This window comes from Haliotis rufescens, unplaced genomic scaffold, assembly GCF_023055435.1.
Source record: "Haliotis rufescens isolate VD_foot unplaced genomic scaffold, xgHalRufe1.0.p SCAF_15, whole genome shotgun sequence".
Taxonomy (NCBI): Eukaryota; Metazoa; Mollusca; class Gastropoda; order Lepetellida; family Haliotidae; genus Haliotis; species Haliotis rufescens.
The window spans coordinates 25,392,072-25,404,321 of record NW_025963835.1 but is presented as its reverse complement, the minus strand read 5'-3'; the positions used below and the strand labels follow the sequence as shown (position 1 = coordinate 25,404,321).

The 12,250-nt window shown below is 43.3% G+C and overlaps 1 protein-coding gene across 1 annotated transcript in view; it reads left to right on the top strand.

Annotated features, from left to right (window-relative positions):
• LOC124151011 (citron Rho-interacting kinase-like) overlaps positions 1-12,250 on the top strand; it is a 52,202-nt gene that overhangs the window by 19,164 nt on the left and 20,788 nt on the right. Inside the window, exons 14-24 of the mRNA XM_048396359.1 lie at positions 582-737; positions 855-926; positions 1,976-2,059; positions 2,320-2,445; positions 2,754-2,828; positions 3,126-3,179; positions 3,244-3,285; positions 4,577-4,674; positions 5,236-7,636; positions 8,821-9,012; positions 9,758-9,802. Of these exons, the coding sequence (XP_048252316.1) occupies positions 582-737; positions 855-926; positions 1,976-2,059; positions 2,320-2,445; positions 2,754-2,828; positions 3,126-3,179; positions 3,244-3,285; positions 4,577-4,674; positions 5,236-7,636; positions 8,821-9,012; positions 9,758-9,802 (3,345 nt within the window). The remainder of the gene's footprint in view (positions 1-581; positions 738-854; positions 927-1,975; positions 2,060-2,319; positions 2,446-2,753; positions 2,829-3,125; positions 3,180-3,243; positions 3,286-4,576; positions 4,675-5,235; positions 7,637-8,820; positions 9,013-9,757; positions 9,803-12,250) is intronic.

Sequence of the window (12,250 nt, the reverse complement as noted above, 5' to 3'; positions counted from 1 at the left end):
CTAGTCTCTGTTGGTGTACTAGTCTCTGTAGGTGTACTAGTCTCTGTAGGTGTACTTGTCTCTGTTGGTGTACTTGTCTCTGTTCGTGTACTAGTCTCTGTTGGTGTACTAGTCTCTGTTGGTGTACTAGTCTCTGTAGGTGTACTTGTCTCTGTTGGTGTACTAGTCTCTGTTGGTGTACTAGTCTCTGTTGGTGTACTTGTCTCTGTTGGTGTACTAGTCTCTGTAGGTGTACTAGTCTCTGTTGGTGTACTAGTTTCTGTAGGTGTAACTAGTCTCTGTAGGTGTACTCGTCTCTGTTGGTGTACTAGATTCTGTAGGTGTACTTGCCTCTGTTGGTCAACTCGTCTCTGTTGGTGTACTCGTCTCTGTTGGTGTACTTGCCTCTGTTGGTCAACTGGTCTCTGTTGGTCAACTCGTCTCTGTTGGTGTACTTGTCTCTGTTGGTCAACTTGTCTCTGTTGGTGTACTCATCTCTGTAGGTGTAACTAGTCTCTGTAGGTGTACTAGATTCTGTTGGTGTACTCGTCTCTGTTGGTGTACTCGTCTCTGCTGTACCTAGTTATGATTACCCGACACAGGACCTCGAGGACCTCGTGGAGGCGTATGAACAGCAGGAACAGGAACACGCTGATGAGATCGAGCTGCTCCACAACAAGATGAACACGTCACTGAGGGAGAATGGCCTCGCTGTCCCGCACATCGTCCGAACTGAAGAACCCAGGAAGAAGAAAGTGGTGAGTGTAGTGTGTCATCTACAATTTAAGTGATAGGTAATGCTGCCTTGTAGTAACACTAACATGTTGATGCATCTGTTGGGGAACAAGTGTAAGTTTTTGGTATGTTCTGTGCAGGAGCTGTTTGTCACTCTACAGACTGGGAGGCCTTCTCTTCTCAACAGCACCCACCTGGAGGACAAAATCAAGGTGAGTCTGGCAGCCACCATGCCTGTTTTGGAAATGTGTTTACCGAGTACTGTCTACCATGCCCGTTTTGAAATGTGTTTACCGAGTACTGTCTACCATGCCCGTTTTGGAAATGTGTTTACCGAGTACTGTCTACCATGCCTGTTTTGGAAATTGTACCGTGTACTGTCTTCCATGCCTGTTTTGGAAATGTGTTGCCAAGTACTGTCTTCCATGCCTGTTTTGGAAATTGTACCGTGTACTGTCTTCCATGCCGGTTTTGGAAATGTGTTGCCGTGTACTGTCTACCATGCCTGTTTTGGAAATGTGTTGCCGAGTACTGTCTACCATGCCCGTTTTGGAAATGAGTTTACTGAGTACTGTCTTCCATGCCTGTTTTGGAAATGTGTTGCCGAGTACTGTCTTCCATGCCTGTTTTGGAAATTGTACCGAGTACTGTCTTCCATGCTCGTTTTGGAAATGTGTTGCCCAGTACTGTCTACCATGCCTGTTTTGGAAATGTGTTGCCGAGTACTGTCTACCATGCCCGTTTTGGAAATGTATTTACTGAGTACTGTCTACCATGCCTGTTTTGGAAATGTGTTGCCGAGTACTGTCTACCATGCCCGTTTTGGAAATGTGTTTACTGAGTACTGTCTACCATGCCTGTTTTGGAAATGTGTTGCCGAGTACTGTCTACCATGCCTGTTTTGGAAATGTGTTTACTGAGTACTGTCTACCATGCCTGTTTTGGAAATTGTACCGTGTACTGTCTTCCATGCCTGTTTTGGAAATGTGTTGCCGAGTACTGTCTATCATGCCTGTTTTGGTAATGTTTCTTAGTCACTTGGTACTGTACTGTCAGTTGGGTGGTGGGGTAGTCTAGTGATTAAAATGTTCACTCAACAAGTACTCTTTGCTGAACTCCAAGGTACCATTCCAACTGTTACCATATCTTTATTTAGTGCTGATTACTTCCTATAATAGCTGAACAATTGGATTCCTTCACTGATAACCACAGCTGTCATTGCCCTGTTTGTCTACCACTGTCCTCTGTCTACCCTGTACAGGACCTGGAGTCCCTGATTGACCACTACAGTGGGGAGGCCAAGGCTTGGCGCCGGAGGGAGGACGACATGAGGAACACCATACAGGTAGAACATGTATAACACTGTATACACAGACCTAAAATGACAGGGCTCAACTCAGTTGAAATTTGTGTTCTTTGAAATTTTTGTAAGGTTATCCTTTGTAGTTAGGGATAGCCACAATGTAGAGAAAGTGCTTGCAAGCTTTACCAAGAGAGTGTGTGTGTTCATACAAGAGCCTGGTGAGGGTGAGGTTGTTGACATATTGAGATTTGTGATGTCAGTGGGTGTACGTGATGAGTGTATGAGCATCTTTGTCCTTCTAGGAACTGCAGCAGCAGCAGACGGAAACCAATGTGCTGAACGAGTCCAAGAATCAGAAGAAGGAGAGTCTGTTCAACCATCTGAAGCTGTACCAGCAGGAGGTGCAGGACCAGAAGCAGCTGATCAAGGTTTGTACAACACCTGTACGACACCTGTACAACACCTGTACAACACATGTACAACACCTGCACAACACCTGCACAACACATGTACAACACCTGCACAACACCTGCACAACACCTGTACAACACCTGCACATTGCCCACACCTGTACAACACCCGTACAACACCGGTACAACACCTGTACACCACATGTACAACACCTGTACATTGCCCACACCTGTACATGCCTTTGTCTGTACAGCTCCTGTACATCACAGGCTATACAGACTCCAGGTGGTGTATGATAGTCAATGCTGTGTCTCCTTCTCCCCAGGACCTGCAGTCCACCATGAAGAGCTGCCTGGCAGAGAGGCAGGTCAAGTCCGGGGAGCTGCGCCTGCAGGTGCAGGTGAGTACCCCACACAGGACGTACACTGCATAGTCTCATGGTGTGTGGGCATAGAGTTGCTTCCCAGGTGCCAAGCATGGAAACATGAAGGTGGTTAATCTGCAGATGAGCTGTGGCAGTTTGTCATCACCCCTTGGTCATTGCTGACACTATCACCGCTTATATCTGGTTCATGATTTATGTCCTCGTCTCACAAGGATCAGTGGTGGCTCCAGTTTTATTTAATCTATGTACCAGGGAACTGGGGGAAGTTATTGATCTGCAAAACTTATGATGTGCTCTCTAACTTTTACCCAGGCCCTTGAGGAGGAGAAACAGAGCCTGGAGCGGGACCTGGAGCAAGAACAGGAGGTGGCCGAGGAGCACAGGGCTCTCCTGGACAGACAGAATAAGGTAGTGCCTGATGTTTCAGTAGGTGGCCGAGGAGCACAGGGCTCTCCTGGACAGACAGAATAAGGTAGTGCCTGATGTTTCAGTAGGTGGCCGAGGAGCACAGGGCTCTCCTGGACAAACAGAATAAGGTAGTGCCTGATGTTTCATTAGGTGGCCGAGGAGCACCGGGCTCTCCTGGACAAACAGAATAAGGTAGTGCCTGATGTTTCAGTAGGTGGCCGAGGAGCACAGGGCTCTCCTGGACAAACAGAATAAGGTAGTGTCTGATGTTTCAGTAGGTGGCTGAGGAGCACAGGGCTCTCCTGGACAAACAGAATAAGGTAGTGCCTGATGTTTCAGTAGGTGGTCGAGGAGCACAGGGCTCTCCTGGACAAACAGAATAAGGTAGCACCTGATGTTTCAGTAGGTGGCCGAGGAGCTCCTGTGTTTTCTAATCATGCAACCTTGAAAAGGTTAACATGAGGCTTTCCGAATGACAGTTAATGTGATAAACATTTGAAACAGTAGAGATTTTCCATAGCCCATTGTAGTACTACCATACGATCTCGTCCATCTATTAGACATTCCAGAATTTTCTTTTATTCAGTTTTCAAATTTTCAATCAAGAACTTTAGAAAGGAAGTTGCAATTTTGAAACTAGTCCTGTAAAACTCAGAAAGCTGCTTTCTAACTGGCTAATGTCGAGTTCCTGTAAGTCATTTCATTGGTTGGTCAAAATTCATGAAAAGTCATTCCAACGTGACCCGTAGTGTGATGTTCTTGGAGCGAGCATTAACAATTGATTTTAATAAGATTGAACAGAGCTAAGTTCCCCACAACACATATTCATATGTTGTCACATGCCTCATGCACTAAAGGATTGTCTACTAGTCTAGGCGACCTGTGAAGATCCGGGGTAGAATAGGTCTTCAGCAACCCATGCTTGCCGTAAAAGGCGACTATGCTTATCGTAAAAGGCGACTAACGGGATCGTGTGGTCTGGCTCGCTGACTTGGTTGATGCATGTCATCGATCCCAATTGCGTGGGTCGATGCTCATGATATCAATCACTAGATTGTCTGGTTCAGACTCGATTGTTTACAGACAGCTGTCATATAGCTGTAATATTACTGAGTGCGGCGTTAAACAACAAATAACAAACAAACAAATAAACATGTCTTGGCCTACTTGAGATAGCTGTCTCCGGCATAGGCTCTATTATATCACAACACTTTGACTGCTTTGTCAAGCAGAATCTAGGGCGCTGTTCCACAAATCTCACTTAGTGCTAAGATGATCACAACTCCCATACTTTAATAGAGACTTCAATCGCAGAATTAAGGGTTTTATGAAGTACTTGTTGATGTTGTTTTCAGGAACTGGAGGAGTTGTCTATCCTTGTTTCCAAACTTCAAGATGAATGTGAGGAAGCTGAAAGAGAGAAGAAAAATGTCATGGAGGAATACTCTTCAAGGTCAGATGTTACATCATGTCAAATCAGTTAACACTCAATACTGGTATATTCGCTAATAATTATTTGCATGACCAGTATATGTGTACCTTAAAATGATCAAATATGCTCAAAGACCTATGCTTCGTCTTGTTGGCGTCATAGAAGTTTACCACAGTGTAATGGATAGAATGTCAGCCCAGTGAGTGTAATTTGATCCCCGACTGCATCATACCAAATGGCGTTAGCTTGCTTGGCGCCAAGGGATAAAACAAGGACTGGATAGCTCGGAGTCAGTATACTGTGTCGAGTGGGTTATCCATGTAAAACGGCAGCTTGGTACCTCAGTGGGCAAGCGCTATAAAACTCATTAGTTGTACTGTACAAGCTGCCACACACACAAATGCATGCACATTGCTATATAAGTGCAAGAATCTTGAATATGATGTTAATACCCTTTTCACCTCACTAATGTGCTAAGTAATGTATCAATTGTCACAATATAAGTGTCACTGCATGGTTGAAAACATCCTCTTTATACCATGAGTACGATATCAGGTCTTAGTGAGGGTGTTTTGTTTTCAGACTGGACACCTCTGTACAGAAGTTGAGCTCAGAGAAGCTCACCCTGGAGAAGAAGATTGCGTCTCTCCAGAGCCAGTCTGACACTCTGCAGAGACAGGTGGATGACTTGACTGACAGGCTGAAGTCTGCTGACCGCCGTCTTGCTGAGTCCAAGACTCAGATACAGCAGCTGTGTGAGGAAAAGACCAACCTCCAGGTGAGGATGGAGTCCCTCCAGAGGAGATCTGCCAGTCAGGACGAGGGCATGAAGGCAAAGGCAGAGCTCAATGCCCAGATCAACACTCTACAGCAAGAGAAGAGAGCCATTGAGAGCAAGATGGAGGATCTCTCTGAGGAGAAGGAACAGATTGAAAGAAGGCTGAAGAACTCTGAGAAGGACAGGGAAGATTTGAAGGTGAAGGTTGGGAAGTTGGGGGATATTGAGAGGGAGAAGGGTCAACTGGAGAGGAAGGTGACTCGGTTGGAGAGAGTGGAGAAGGACAAGGAGGAAGTGGAACAGAAGCTGGTGAAGCTGAGGAGTGTTACTCGGGAGAAACAGGACCTGGAGACTAAACTGATGAGGCTGGAGAGAGTCCAGAAGGAGAAGGACAGGCTGGAGGAACAGCTGCAGGGTGTGGAGAAGGAAAAACGAGAGCTTGAGAGGAAGATAGCCAGGCTAGAGCGTGGGGAGAAGGATAGGGAAGGTGTGAGGGAGAAGTTGGAGAAGGACAAGACTGGTCTGGAGGAGAAGATTCGGCGGTTAGAGAAAGTGGAGGAAGAGAAGCATGAGTTACAGGAGAAGGTGATCAGGCTGCAGAGACTTGAGGCGGAGGTGGATGAGCTTAAGGACAAGCTGAAGAATGTGGAGAAAAATGAAAAGGAGAAGTCTCGTCTGGAAGAGAAGGTTCGTCAGTTGGAGAAAGTGGAAGTTGATAAGTTTGAGCTTCAGGGGAAAGTGACCAGGTTGCAGCGACTTCAGGTAGAGGGAGAAGAGCTTAAGGACAAGCTTATGAGTATGGAGAAGTCTGACAAGGAGAAGAGTCAGAGACTGTCTAGGACAGAGGAAGATAGGGCGGAAAAAGAATTACTTGTACAAAGACTTAATCTTGAGAAGAAAGACTTGGAACAGAAGGTTAAAAAGTTGGAGATGATTAAGTATGAATTGGAGAAGACAGAGAATGAGAAGAGAGATCTGGAGGTGAAGGTCATTCGGTTAGGAAGACTGGAGAATGAGAATAAGGATTTAGAGGACAAGTTGCGGAATTTCGAAAAAGGGAAATTTGATGTTCAGAAGGCTGAAGAAGAAAGGAGAACTCTCGAGAGGAAGGTGAGTCGGTTGGAGAAGATGGAGGTGGAGAAGAGGGACCTGGAAGAGAAGCTGAAGAAGACACAAAAGGAGAAACAGGATTTGGAGAAATCCGAGAAGGAGAAGAGAGAACTGGAGATTAAAGTTAACTGCTTGGTCCACTTAGAGACTGAAAAGAAAGATCTGGAGACAAAGGTAGTACAGTTGGATAAGTTGGGGAAAGAGAAGCAAACCCTAGAGGAAAAGTTAAGGAAACTGGAAAGTGAAAAAGAAGTACTTGAGAAGAAGGTGGAGGATTTGGAGAAAAAAAGCCGTGAGAAATCTGGTGGTGACAGCAGACGTTCTTTGGTTGACAGGTTGCAGACAGAGAAATCTGACCTTCAACGAAAGGTTGAAACTCTTGAAAAGGAGAAAGATAATCTCAATCGGGACAATTTGAGAAAGAGGACATCCATGCATGAAAGTGACCTTCAGAAGGCAAAGAATGACCTTGAGGACAAAGTCAAGAGATTAGAAAAAGTGACTGGTGATCTTGAACAAGAACTCAGCCGAAGCAAAGAACAGATTCACAAGATGAATGATCAGGGTGGTAGGAGGCATTCTGTACAAGATAAGGTTGTGTCACTTATGAAAGAAAATGCTGACCTGAGGGTTTCCCTGGAAAAGTCCAAATCTCAGGCAGAGAAGGCAGCTGAACTGAAGACAGAGAAACTTAAGCTTGAATCTCAAGTTGATGAGCTTCAGCTGGTCAGAAATAGCTTGAAAAGAACAAAGTCTTTTGCTGTGTCCAAAGACAATCAGGTTGATGACCTTGAGCAGGAAAAAAGATACCTTGAGGCCAAGGTCAATGGCCTTCAGAAACAGCTTGACCAGAAGAAGGTAGCAGATGGCAAAAGTAGTGATCCGACGTCCGAGTTGGTCAGTCTCAAACAGGAGAAGGTGAAGTTGGAGGAACGGGTGAAGCAGCTGACGGAGATGACAGCAACGCTGCAGAAGGAGCTGGAGACGTTGTTGGAAGAGACGGATGGTGTGGATGACCTGAAGGATCAGAACGAGAAGCTGCAGACGGAGATGGACTCACTGAAGAAGAAGCTGGATGCACAGGATCAGAGCAAGGTCAGTTGTGGTTTTAACCTAAAAGGGGTTGCTTGGAGATTTGTAGCTCACCTGACTGAATGTAGGAGGGTTTGTTTGTCTGTATATGTGGCTATTGTTCACATTTATGTTTTCAACATCTCCTCTGAAATCACAAAGGCCTATAAAGCTGACTGGATGATCAAAGCTATAGTTAAGACTGCTTATAGAATCCCGATCTGATTTTATACATGGCAGACATGATATGCATTCAGTATGTGCCATGTGGAATAACGTATCATACTTTTGTTTCCATCTTTTGATCTTTGACACACCTAGAATCTTTGACCACCACATGCCGCGATATGACTGGAATACTGTTAAAAGCGGCGTTAAACCCAACTCACTCACTCACCCACTCTTTGACCACCACTTTCAAGTTTTTCTGCATTTCCGACATCTCTGAAACCTCTTGATTTATGAACATGATGAAGCTAACATTGCGTGTGTACATACATAGTATATGACCTGAGGGATGGTGTTTCTAAAATTTGAGTTTAAACATGGCTGCCAAGGCAGCCATATTGAAAATATCATTTTTGCCAAATGCTAAGCCATTTTTGCAATTTCATTATGAAATGTCATATGCAGAAATATATGTGCTATGTCCAATAACATATTTTTATATATATATTTTATTTTTGTTACTATGTATTGTGATGTTTGACACAGCTTCAACAATTGACCTTCATGATGAATATAGAGTTGGCTCTCTACAAAGCCAGTTATGTTTGAATAAGTGTTTAAATTCAATGAACTTACTGTGAGGATATGTCTTGTGTAGATACTTGTGTCATTTCTTTGCTTATTTTTCTTTACCCTTGTATGACCGTTGTGATCTAATAATATATTCAGAAACATTCAGGTGAGCTACAGAGCCTTGTTCTATTTTATAAATTTGCTTGAATAAGAGTTTTGAGGCTTTTTTTAACTACTTGTTACAGATGTGAAACAGATGTCAGAGTGACAGTGAACTGATGTGTCTGTCAGTTCATCTGAACATGCTGTAACATCAGTATTTCTTTTTAGCTTAATATTTTTCGATAAAAACTTGACATAGTTTGTGATTAACAACATCATGTCATGGAAGGAAAACATTTTTGAACATTAAGTATCAAAGCTGCATTTGTACTGAACTTTAAGAATGACCACATATTTCAATCTAGAACTTGAACCAGAACAACAACAGTAGTCTGGCCTCGGTGAGACAAGAGCTGAATGAGTCGAATCTGGCACTGAGTGAGGCAAGGTCTCTTCTATCTGCTGCGCAGCGCCAGGAGCTGGAGCTGCGAGATCAGATCCATCTGATGCAGAGACAGCTGGACACCAATGCCATGGAGCGTGGCGTCAAGAGAAACGTAAGTCATGTGTTATCTCTGAAGGCTCTATTACAGTCAGTAGCTGTCGGGGAGTTAGTGTCTAGTGTGTTTTCTCATAAGTGTACAGGGGGCACGGGTGGCCCAGTCGTCTAAGGCGCCGCGATTCGCTGTGCAGAGTTGCGTCCCTTGGGCATGCCAGAAACCTATGATTATGGGTTCGAATCCCGGTTCGCCCCAATTATGTTTCTAGGTTTGTCAGCACCATACCCGTGCTCGTGGGTTTCACCGTAGTGGTAAACATCTGAGACCTGCATCACTTCGGGCTTTCCTCCCACATTAAGCTGACACGCCATGATGTAACTGGAAGACTGTTAAAAGCGGCGTTAAACCCAACTCACTCATAAGTGTACATGAAGGGCCCCTGTGAAAATCCGGGTTAGAACTTCACTTCACAAACCCATGCTTGTCGTAAGAGGTGACTAACATTATCGGGTGTACAGACTTGCTAACTTGATGGATGGATGCCATCATATTCCAATTGTGTAAATGGATGCTCATGATGTCAAACACTGGATTATGTGGTCCATACTTGATTGAGTGCTGTTATATAGCTGGAATATTGCTGAGTGCGGTGATAAACAAACAAACAAACACACACTGTAAAAGGAGAAGCATATAACAGGATTAAGTTGTAATAGTTTGGGATAAATATTCTTTGAATGTTTGAAGTTGGAGGTGAGTGATGTTTGATCATGAACTGGAATGGAGTTGTGACATATTTCAGGATGAACAGCCAGCTGTCCCACCTGTAAATCAGGTTGTGAAACCCGTAAGAATTCTCTGTATTATATATAATCATGTTCATTTGGTGGAGAGTTTCATATCATTAATCATGTTATATTTATACCAGTTTCATAGACAATTGTCTACCAAGCCTTCTTGCACAAAGTAATCCGTGTTAAAACTCTCATACAGCAGTGAGTGGGGTGGTTGTTCCAATGGTCACCCTGAGCTCTATAGAAACTGTTTGGTAAAGTTATTGATGTGCTAATGCTTTTGTGGATACTCTTTAGTACTCACCATTGTCAATACTTCTCAGGTCTGTGAAACACCACATTTTCTCCCCATCATCCAGGAACTCAGTGGGCTATATTTAACCAACGAATCAGCCGATTCCAGTGTGAGGGAATTAAGCAGGATCTCTTAAGCAGGATCTCAGACCAATGAGCGCTCAGGAAACATGTGACAGCCTTGTAGCCATCTGCTCTGCACACTGCTTCAGTGTCAGTCATGCTAGGTTTAGCGTTCATTTCATTTCTGTCATCTTCCCGAGGCAAGAAAGTTAACTGACTATAAAAATCCAGTTTCCCCTGCCAAACTAGGCTGGAATTATGGAGTTATATTTTGGCTGGACTAACGAGTCTATGGGTAGTTCAATCAAAATTGTGGTTCGACAACTGCTGTGTAGATATTGGTCAATTGCAAGCTTTGCAAAGCACATTTACTGCCAACTTGGGGTCAACAGATATTTTCCAAATCTTTTCATGTTTTTGATCAAAGTGCTCGAGTGATTTTATGCACCCTGCGAGGTAAGACCTGTTTTATTACAGATTTTGATTATCGATCAGCTCATCTTGATTGGGCACCGCAATTTTGTTTGAATGCAAGCAATATGAGAGGTGGAATCTGATTGGTCAATAGGAGGAACACAGAATGGACACAACTTGTAATAGCCACTGGTGGTGCTACGATTGAGCCCAGAAATTCTAGCCAAGTTGGGCTTGGGTGGAATCTGTATGTATATAGTCAGTTAACTCCCTTGCCTGGGAAATGCCTTCTGTGAGATATACATGACCTCATTTTATTACTTGGCTGAAAATGGACATGTGCCACACATATGAGCTTGCACTATAAATTGGCATCAGTCTGGACTAGTACAAGCAAACACACACACACATATGCACGTCGCTATATGAGTGCAATTATCTTGGACGCGACGTTAAACCCCATTTCACCTCACCTCATGGGTATATGTTGTGTGTACAAACCTGTGAAGTGTTTATCAGGGGTATGAGCCTGAATAATGAAAACAATACGAACATGGTCAACATGGTCAATATGTAGACAAATATGCTACAATTTAAAGAAAAAAAATCCACATATACTTTGGTCAAGAGGGAGGTCCTGCTGTATCAGGATAAGGATTCTCCCACTTCTTATGTCCTACTGCTCAGGGAGTGAACGTTTGAACAAGGACTACTTTGTGCACAAAGGCTTTGTAGCAACATGCTGGAAAGGTCATACTAACCTCCGTTTGATAGGTCACCGGGGCCAGTGTCGTGACCTCATCTACGTTCATGGTTATCTACTTACACAGTGTTCCCGTTTACTGGTAATTACCAGTCTTTTACCAGTAAAATTAGGCTTGGACCGGTAATTCATGTGACTGCCAGTCCCTGTGGACCGACAAAGAATGTACCTTATAGATCTTTATTTTTGAAAAAAACATTGGCTATATTCATACAAGTATATGTTTCGAATGAAGTCAGCTTGTCTGTTACCATCAGGGTTTCCGCTTGTCTATTTTTAGTGCAAGCAAATCACATTTCGTTTTGCTTCGAGGTTAACTATGTATTTGTAGCAACTTTGGCTTGAAATATTAACAACAACAAAAGGAGAATATCGGACTGAACTTTATGTAAACGACCTGTCGATTTAACAAAGTTACTTCAGAGATTACGTCATTGCATTGAACATGATGTTAAAAGAATTAAAACCAGGTAATTTTCATTCTTTTTTTATTTGCTAAAAGTTGGGACTGACAAAAACTTGGGGGGACTGGTAATTTTTAGAGTTGCCAGTCCCGGTGGACTGGTAGTTTAAAAAGTAAACGGGAACACTGCTTACATGCTTTTCATTGACACGCAATATACTGTTTGTATATCAGGTTAAATAGATGTTTTGGATACGATTTACCAGAGGTTAAAGCTAAATCATTACCATAAGTTTTCTAAAATATTTGATGTTAAATAAAGATAACACCCTGGTAACAGATTCATGGATACTTGATGCCTTTAAGAAAAGGAATCCTAGATTGTATTGTGATCTGAAGTAATATCAACAAAAATATGTGTTTTACTGTGATCATGCTAATAATAACCCACTGACAACTACAAATCATCCCATGTAACCATGCACTGTAAACTGAGGCTGTCAACATGTAGCTCCTCAGTCAAGTAATGTGAGATATAGGGCTGGCTATCAATATAGATCATTG